The 10103-nt window shown below is 46.0% G+C and overlaps 1 protein-coding gene across 5 annotated transcripts; it reads right to left on the bottom strand.

Annotated features, from left to right (window-relative positions):
• Positions 1–4492: 4492 nt before the first annotated feature.
• Positions 4493–9893, bottom strand: hgh1 (HGH1 cochaperone). Of its 5 annotated transcripts, none has more exons than XM_086200178.1 (11): positions 9104–9893; positions 8615–8703; positions 8240–8349; positions 7478–7616; positions 7251–7388; positions 7016–7167; positions 6629–6729; positions 6123–6221; positions 5916–6007; positions 5711–5833; positions 4493–4694 (listed from the first exon to the last, which is right to left on the bottom strand). In XM_086200178.1, exons 3-11 carry the CDS (start codon positions 8347–8349, stop codon positions 4497–4499), a joined length of 1152 nt encoding a protein of 383 aa, XP_086056304.1. In that variant the 5' UTR covers positions 8615–8703; positions 9104–9893; the 3' UTR covers positions 4493–4496. The 5 variants fall into 5 exon arrangements, with proteins under 5 accessions (XP_086056304.1, XP_086056302.1, XP_086056299.1 ...); XM_086200176.1 differs by having other exon boundaries at positions 8240–8357; positions 8647–8703; XM_086200173.1 differs by having other exon boundaries at positions 8647–8703.
• Positions 9894–10103: the final 210 nt, after the last annotated feature.

Genomic DNA, 10103 nt, shown 5'->3' with positions numbered 1-10103 from the left:
AGTCGCTGTTGGACTGAAGCTGTGGGAGAGAACGGTGTAAGAACCAGAGCAAAATGTAGGATTCCTGTCATGACGAGCAGATTTATCATGATTTCAAAATAAAACCGACACTATTACATCTTAATTGAAGGCAGTTTAGGCACCAAGGCAAGGTCCCAAACGCCATAATTAACATGAAGGTTGTGGACTGAAAGGCTTACAGATTTAAAAAAAAAAAAAAAAAAAAAGGTTCCCACCAACATATGGATTTACTTGAGTATAAAATTAAGTTTTTTTTGGCTTCGTTAAATGTAAGGCTTTAAAATAATTTAAAAAAAAATCTGCAGTGTGTATGAATGTGTCAGAGTTGTGTGATTTTTTTCAGTATTTAATGGCGGCTCATGGAAGGCTCAGTTCAGCCCAACTAAATGTTCAGTTTACCTCCACCTGGGCAGTGAGGTGCCTCTGGACCACTTGTTTTTTGGGTTGGTTTGTTGTTGTCAAACCATCACAAGTAGAAACACTTCCATGCTTTGTGTGGACAGCAACCTGAGGAAGACATGTACTTGAAACACTTTTGCTGTAAAATCATCAAAGGTAAAAAACAACAACAAACTGGCTCATCTTATCCCGCTCTCCCCTACGTGCGATCGACTAGGAAGACATTTTAACGCGGACTCAACGCAGAAAGACGCACGAGTTTCATTGATCCTCCGGGGGAGCGCTGCTTCTTATTCGTTTCACCGACGTTTCAGGCTTCAACAAGCGGGCTGTGTTTTCACGTACAGTCAGAGAGGCGGACCAGTGTGTGATTTCCTGCTGCTCCACTGACCTGCCAACTTTTGCAACACACACACACACACACACACACACACACACACACACACACACACACACACACACACACACACACACACACACACACACACACACACACACAGAAGGGTTGAAGGTTTGTTTTCATTCTGGTAGTATGAGCTCAACTCTCTCCTTCAGCAAATGTGTGGTGAATATCTCATATCCCTGTAAGTCTTCTCACACACATTCCTCTCTCTCTTTGTGTGTGTGTGTGTGTGTGTGTGGGGAGGGGGCAGAGAGAGAGAGAGAGAGAGAGAGAGAGAGAGATTATATCCGCTGCTGTATTGTTCCGTAGAGAGACTGACGGATATTTAATCCGTTATCCGTTTTCTAAATAAATTACCTGGAATGTGGATGTGTGCTGCTGCTTTACTGTCACAACGATCCTGACGGCACAGGGCAGGACGTGAAACACTCGTGTGTGTGTGTGTGTGTGTGTGTGTGGGGGGGGGGGGGGGCGTGGCACAGTCAGACAAGCCCTGTTATGAAATCACAGCCAGTTGGGAGTTGCAGTTTTGTCAGAACTGCGCTTTTTAGTCGTCATATCTTTATGTATTGTTTTTTTCTTTGTGCAAACCAGGAGCCTCCTGACACCAAGTGAGCCCACATCCAAGTCATCGAACAGACACACACCAGTGTCTCCTGCCGCAGCAACATCCCCATGAAATAGTTCACTTTTACTGCAAGGACTGTAGAATTTCACCTGCAGTTCAACACATTCATCTGGGCTTTAAATATAAAATCTTAATAGGAAGAAATGCAGTTCATGTTGTTCATAAATACATGTTTCCGAGTACTTTTGAAAATATAATTTAGTCGCTAATTTTCTATTTTTTTGTGGAAGAAATCAAATGAATCTGATAATAAAGATGTTACCAGCATGACATCGTCACGTATTACTGTAATTACTATGATTATCATAATTATGAGTAGTAGGACCAGTAGTTTGGATCCGAACCTTCAGACCGAGTCCGCCTGGGGTTTGGGACATGAAACCCTTGGAGGCAGTTTGTTCCACTCAGCCTGGATAAAGAAGAAGCTAAAATCACGTCAGCAGGCATCAAATGAGCGTCTCAGGTTTCCTGAGCAACAACTGAGGGAGAGTAGGACTGCTGAGACGGTGGTGGTGGTGGGGGGGGGGGGGGTCCACTGTCCCTCTGACGACACCAACAGTTCAAACAGAGGTGTGTCGGACACATCTGACACGTACTGTACAAGTGTGTGTTGAGAGGTTATGCACAAGGAAGCGGAACAGGAAACCTGACCTTCTGATTGGCTGCCTGACACACGGACCCGCCTCGCTCCCCGGCACAAGAGTTCCTTTCTTTTCTTCTCTGTCTTCACCTGCCGACACACACACACACACACACACACACACACACACACACACACACACACACATGCGCCGATCTGTTCCATCTCAACACGCACTCCATTGATCCAGGAGCTGCTCTCCTGACCGTGGCTGTGCTGCAACCCTATGGAGCTGAAATTTTTTTAAAAAATCCTTAGAATAGAACAGTTTATGAAGAGCTGAGTGCATCACACCGGTCAAACCCCCCAAACCGGACAGTAAGACACTGCACGTCAGCTCTGTTTGGTCATGTGACAGCAGATAAGCGTGAAGTCTTCAGAGTGATCAAACTATTTCAAAATACTGACTCCCCCTGCATCTGACTTTGTGTTGACTGGAAACTGATAAAGAAAAACCTACTCAGCACTCTCTCTCACACACACACACACACACACACACACACACACACACACACACACGCACACACAATTCAGCTTTGCCCTCTAACTGAGGGCCCTCCAGTTCATTCTTGGAGCAGACGGAACTAAAACTCCCGGCTGGTTTATTTGATCCTGATCCAATCATCTATGCTGAAGTATCCTCACGATACCAAACGCCTCCACTCCCCGTGAGCTTCAACTCGTCAGCGTTTCACAGCCTGCTGGGGAGGTTACGGCCTAATAGTGCAGAAAACCTGCCAACACCTGAAGCTTCCGTCCAAAAACCAAGGATCCTTTTTGACAAGTGTGTTTGATTCGCCCCAGAAACCAAGACTGAAGCAGGTGAGAGTTTCCTTCAACTACCAGGAGCTGTGGAAGTGTTTAAATGGCCTCGCTTTCAACAACTGAGTGCCCCCCCCCCAAAAAAAAAACAAAAGTTTCTAATTCTAAAAATGTCCAAATATTCCCTGGATCAGTTTTTCACTTTCCCTTCTTCCAAACAACCTTACAAAGACGGGCACAGAGACCTGACACGCTTCACATCCCCGCCCGATCAAGAAGTCAAACTGAAACCATGTCAACTTTGTTTGCAAGTTCAGGGGACAGAGCAGTGAGTGTCAGTCCAGGTTGAGGTGAATGTAAACTGAGAAGCTAGAAAAATTGTATGTAAATGATATAGCACCACCCAGTGGTCAACAAGCAGAACAACACCTCAGAGCAGCAGCGAGTAACTCCGAAGCCTCCAGGATATTTTAGAGAAGTAGGAGACAAATGAAACATTTGTGAATTCATGTTATCTGGGATTTTTAATCAGGAAAAACGAGCAGGTGGCATCTGAAGGAATTTATTGTGGGAATTGTAACTCTGTTGTATTAAGAATGGAGTATTTTGATGTGCCGTAACAGACCTGTGGAGGCCAACTTTAAGGTTCAGTTCTTTTTTGGAGGTTGATAAAAATACTTAAAATGTATAAAATATTACAGGTACTTTATGGTATACATTTTTATATTTGGCTGCACCGTCTTAATATTTTCAAGCACATTTATACATTTTTTCTTAATTAATCCAAAATACACTCTATTGTGGTCAAACATAAAAAAAAAGCTGTAAAGAAAAAAAAAATCCACATCTGAATATTAATCATCAACCCAATGACATTTTGTCAGAAAATCATTTTCCTCATGACAGCAAAATGCACGAAGACAAAGTCCCAAACAAGGGTTTCATCGGTGAAATATAATTTTCCCAGTCCTTACATTTGTTGCTTGTGCGGCCAAACACTCCTCAAACTTATTGAAGTTAATCTCAAACTGGAATCGGTCCGGCTGTAGCGAGTCAGCAGACACGCAGAGTAGATCCGTCTGACGGAAAGTAGCCATTAAAATACAGAGGCGCTGGTTTCAATACTTCAACCTGGGGAAGAAATCATGAGGCTTCAACGATGGTTAAAAAAATATCATTGAATGATGATACAGGAAATAAAAGCATAACCTGTCTGACGACCACGCGTCATTTTCACACGTAAACTCTTTGAGAGTCACAGCCAGGCGTGAAACCACTGGCTTGTCCTGTCGTCCAGGAGCGCTGCAGTAAACCGCCTGGATAAAATCAGTGTAGTAGACACTGAGCGCGTGAGTCGAGCGAGCGGCGAGCGCGTCCCATCAGGCTGAGAGGGAGTTTCCCCTCCTCACCATGTGGGACAGAGGAACAACAAAAGCACAGGAGGTGTTAACAAGTTTCTCCCCAGACAGACTAAATCTATCACTGATTCGGCCTCTACCAGGAGACGTTACATCATCAGCTCCGGTGGTTTACCAGCGGTGACATCACTCCCATAATGACAGACACAGCAGAGTTTGCGGCTCCTTCTATGAACGTAATGGTGTCTGGCTGACGAGGACAGGAGAGACATTACACCGTCCTCGTTAAAAAAGGTTTATTCCATCAGTCAGTTCTGCTGTACGTTTCTCCTCCTCCTCCTCCTCCCTCCTTTTTTCCTGCTCTTTCTCCAGCTCCCGCTGTTCTTTGGCGTCGGCCTCCTTCAGTTTCTTCTCCACCTCCTCAGGAATCTCCACTTCTAATAGGTTCTCCATCCCCTGTTCCGGCTCGTCACCGATCAGCACCTGGAGGCAGGACAGGGAAGATTGATACCTTCAGCTCGCTTCTCAACTCTTTCAATAAACACCACAACTTTTTTTTGGAGAAATTAACTGATTGTCCATCCCCCTCAGAGCCGGGCAGGAAGATGGATGTCCTTCCTCTGTCCAATGTGCTGCATCGGGGAGCTTAGACCCTCAGAGACCAGCTGACTGCTAGTTAGCTTAGCATAACGAACAGTAGAGGACGGGCAGGTTAGCCTGCTCGGTCACAAACAATCAAGTACACTCCAAAATCATCGAACGCGAAGAACCAGGGTTGTGTGTCAAAGCTGTTATGAGATCATGTAAACTGATTATTCTGGAATCAGACAGAGTCAGAGCTCCTTTCCTGCGCGGGAACAGTGATGTCACACAAAAAGCGTCAATCAAAGTTCCAGCGGCAAAGCACAACACCAGAAGAGCGACTGAGAGGATGAGGAGGACTGCTTACGGACAAACAGGTAACTTTTGATGGCCTCACGCTAACACTTCACTGCCATGCATTGCGCTAAGCTAACTAGCAGCTCGCAGGTCTCAGCTGCCTGGTGCAGCACCGGAGAGAAGGGTATTTGTCTTCTTGTCAAGGGAAAATTGCAGACAACTGTCTTTCCCAAAATGTCGCCATGTCATGTCACATCGACTCTGTTTCAAGAGGCAACAAGTCATGAAACTTCCTGTTTTTGTTGGTCGTTTCAGAGGAACACTCATTGTCTTGATCAGCTTCTTATGAGGACCTGTTCATGTCAGAACGCCAGCGTTAGTTATTTCTTGATGTTCAGGGATCTGAATGTTGGTTCTGGGTCGTCCTGGGCTGCTGCTGTTAGCGCAGCAGTAAACCCCCCCATTCTGATCCCAGTGTGAACTGACTTGATGTTCACGACGTGAGTTTCTCCATCCACAGTTTAACAGATTCTTGAACAGATGGTAGCTGCAGCCTTCTGCTAGTGGAAACAAGGATTTTTCTGTTTTCAGTTTGGATTCAGAGACCAGATCCCTCCTACCTGGACCAGCTTTTCACAGGCCGCTGAAACATGGGGGTCCTTCTCCCAGCGATGGAACTCTCTCATGATGGGATAAACGTTCTTGTCCTTTAGGATCTGCCGGCCAGCTTTAGTCGCTGTCAGCTACCCAAGGAAAGAGCAGGTAAGAGCGCAGCAGGAAAACACGGGTCTGTGTGTGTGTGTTTGTGTGTGTTTGCTCTTGTACCAGCAGGAGTGTTTCCAGCAGCATCTTTCTGATGTCGGGGTCTTCTTCTCTCTTCTTGTCCTCGGGGAGGTACTGCAGGTCCACAGGCAGACCTGAACATCACAACCATTTCTATTAGTCAAGATCACTTCCTGCTTCATCGATGCGTCGCCACGCAGCTATGAATTTATCCATGAGCGAAACAGTAAACGACACAAACACACTCACCTTCATTCTCTTCTTCACTCAGCTCCTCTGGTCCAGCCAGTGGCAGCAGGAGGAAGGGCAGGATGTCCACAGCGTCGCTTAGCAACCACTCATGATGGGCTGGGCAGATGAAGGAGATTTAAGAGGTTTGGGTCAGACAAGCGGAGGTCCAGCTGGGCCAGTGAGGACACCACAGGTTTACACCGTCAGGCGTCTCTCATATTTCTCTGACGTAACCGTGGCGGCGTTGAAGCCATGCGTCCATGTGTACTTTGTTCATATCACAATGAGCGTCTCACAATTGCATTGACACTTAAAAGTAAAACATAAAAGAGGCATTTAGTGCGACTGTGTTATGAGGCTCATGACTGTTTGTTTTCAGCAATAAACCAACAACGAGGGAACCTCAGCGGCGCTAACGTTGACCTCCCGAGCCCAACATCCCTGTCCATTACTGCGAGTCCCTTCCCTGGCGTTGAGGACAAACAAGACGGGATGGCGGAGAGAGTTTCAGCGACGTGTCTCACCGTGGTCGAAGCAACAGTTGCGCAGGGTGCCTATGACTCCGCCCCTCCTCACTGCCGACGCCTGGAACTGAGTGAAAGGCAACAACCGCTGAACGACACACCTGAAACACACATGGGATTACTACACGCAGTCTGCAGCGGCCGCAGGGCCCAGAGACGTGAATTCAAAGCAGCTGTGAGAGGTGAGAGAGCAGGAGAGGACGGGACGCTGCTCTGTTCAGGTCCGGGTCCATGCACGTGCAGAACATTTCTAAAGCTGGATTTGACCGACAAAGCTTCTCACTGACCTGAGATATGCAAGAAGAGCAACATAAAAAAGAACAAAGGATTTGGTGAGGGCTTGACACCGGTCTACTCTTCCAGAACAAAGCACTGTAAACCAGTCACCTGTCCCGGTCCATCATGCAGCTCCTGGCCTCGGGCAGCTGCGTCAGGTTGGACAGCAGAGGTGCCAGGTAGTGGAGCTTGGCCTTCTTGTTGTAGCCTTCAGTACAGAAGATCTCCACCAGCTGAGCCAGACCAACGTCCTCCTGGAGGACCTGGAACAGGAAACAAACCCAGGATAGAAGAAGAAGAATATAAAGCTGAATGACGATCCTCCCATTTTTCTAGAACTGTCTACCTTCAACACAATCTTGCAAGTCTTCTCATGGCGGGTCAGGTTGGACAAGACGGTGCAAATCTGATCAGAGAACAGGTACTCTGGATCCATGAGGTTCTTCAGCAACATCGGAAGAACTTTGACCTCCGTCAGGAGAACCTGACCAAGACATGAAGCAGACATGATGCAGTTTCTCAGCGTGATTGACTTGCTTCATATCGGTCGTTACACTGGGACAGCAGAGTCACCTGGTGCAGAGTCTCGTCAGCTGACAGGTTGATAAGGATGTGGTAACAGTCCTTCACTATGGCAACAGAGGGGTCAGAGGTCAACGCAAACAGTGCGACGAGTAAGTCGGGTTTAGAGCGGAGGAAGCGGCACCCTTCCCTGAAAACAAACAAGGCAGACGACTGGTGAAGAATCCGTGGAGAAGCCATGCAAACATCTGTGCAAACTTGAGGCTCATGCACCAAATCAAACACTAAAATTAGCTGTGTGAATAATTCCAGGTGCAGAGGTCAGCACTGTCGCCTCAGCACGAAGCTTCAGGGTTGGAGCCCCGGCTGGAGCACGGGGTCTTCCTGTGTGAGTCTCCATGTTCTCCCTGTTCCTGCTGGGTTCTCTCTGGTACTCCAGCTTCCTCCACAGTCCAAAGACATCAAGAGGGACCAGGTTAATCCAGACTCTAAATTGACCGTAGGCGTGGCTGGGAGAGCCAATGGTTGTCTGTCTCTATGTGTTGGCCCTGCCATGGACTGGTGACCTGTCCAGGGTGAACCCTGCCTCTCGCCTGAAGGCTGTTGGGATAGGCTCCACCCCCCCCATCACCCTTAACGACGTAAGAGTATTAATTTCTGGGACAAGTTATCATGACAGGTCTGATCTCACCACTCCCCCCTGTCAGGGAATCAAACTCTGGTCTTCCACATGACCAGCAGGGACACTGTCCATTTATACTCCTGTACTGAGAAGCTATTTCGTCAATGACATCATCACCATGTTTCTCCTACCTGTCACCGGACAGTCCCAGGATGTACTCGGTGGTCTGACCTTTGACATCGGGTCGCGTCGCTGGCTTCAGGAAGGAGAGCAGCTCCGTAGCCTCCGAATCACTAAGCATCTTTCAAACTACACACACACACACACACACACACACGCTCGGTAGTCATAAAAAACCCAAACATGTTTGTCTCAAACATCAAGAGGAAAAATACTCCCAAAATTGGAGATTATTTTGACAAAATCAGACACCCGCGGGTGCTGAACAGATTATAAACCTGATTTAAAATATCTGGTGATGATGGAGAAGTTCAGAAGAACTGGAGGTGTTTTTCTTACTCCAACACTCGATGAGTCTGTGGTTTTACTTCATGTGAACTGTTTACCTGCCCAGGACTACAGATGAAGCTGAACTCACTGAATGCATGATTGGCTGTACATGATTACGCTGAGATGCCAGCAACGCGTACTGAAGCTGAAAGATAAATAAAATAAAGGTCCCTCCATCACCTACCTGTTAAAGAAGACTTCAGTATTTGTTCATCGTTTTCACCGATGAATAAAAGATATCTTAAGAAAAGTCCTTCGGGCCAGCAATGAGTAAACTTACTGGGCTTAACCTAACAGTGACATTCAGGCTGAACTGCCTTTCATTGTTGTTAAAAAATGCGCTACATATAGATTTACGCACATAGGGGCTGTTATTTAAAAAAAAATCACAAAATACCTTGCTTTCATATTGCGTTTATGTAATTTAGCAAAGATGAATGACGCAAAAAAATATTCAACTCAAAGTTGCCTCAAGTCTCTTCATGACAGCGACTTGACGTTTAGTGAATTCCAACTGCGATTGAACCCAAGACAAGACGGCTCACCTTCAGCTTCCTATGGAACGCCACCAGTTTTCATTTCGCTGTTAAACCTCCTCTACAATCCTGTTAACACGGAATCTCATGCGCTCCGGGTCCTGATTTGCACATGTGGACGACACAAACCACAGCTATAGGATATCCCGCCTACTTCCGGGTTACATTCTTCTTCTACTTCTAAAAAAAAAAAAAAAAAGGGTTCCATGTGAGCTTTGCCGCCACTTGCTGTTCGACACACCCACAGCCAAGTCTCATGAAAACACTGAGGCACTAAAAATAACGGGACTATCGTTTGACCTTCTGACATGTTAAATGGGCTGCTGTTGAAGGGGCTTTTCCAGTGTTAATCTCTACTTTTTCTGCCTTTAAATCATCAGATTTGTCCCCATAAAATAAAGCGTCCATTCACATTTCTCCACATGATACCAAATTGTAGTGAACCTTAAATTATTTTTATCAGTAGCTGTGAAATTCCCATACAAATATTATGGATAAAAATTGTCGACAAACACAAGTAAAACGAATTCAGTGGGAAGAAAACTTTTGGGAGGCTAACTACACTATGGTGCTCATTCTTAGTTCTGAGCAAATGTTAGCGCTTGGTTCTTTCGTCAAGCACTTTTGTTCATAGTCCTAAACTACTTTTATCTCCTGGTGCTCATTCTTGGTTTGTAGCTAATGATATCTCTAGGTGCTTGATCTTGGGTCTGTCAATAATTGTTAGGGTTTGGTCTTAGCGCTAAGCTTACGATACACTTTGGTGTTTGTTCATAGTCCTGAACTACCTTTATTTCCTGGTGCTCATACTTGGTTTGTAGCGAATGATATCTCTAGGTGCTTGATCTTGGGTCTATCAATAACTGTTAGGGTTTGGTCTTAGCGCTAAGCTAACGTTACACTTTGGTGTTTGTTCATAGTCCTGAACTACCTTTATCTCCTGGTGCTCACACTTGGTTTGTAGCTAATGATATCTCTACGTACTTGATCTTGGGTCTATCAATAACTG

Source organism: Aulostomus chinensis, chromosome 3, assembly GCF_037954235.1.
Source record: "Aulostomus chinensis isolate RoL2024-O1b breed Wild chromosome 3, RoL_Achi_v1.0, whole genome shotgun sequence".
Taxonomy (NCBI): Eukaryota; Metazoa; Chordata; class Actinopteri; order Syngnathiformes; family Aulostomidae; genus Aulostomus; species Aulostomus chinensis.
The sequence above is the reverse complement of the archived record's forward strand: the minus strand, read 5'-3'. Positions and strand labels throughout refer to the sequence as shown.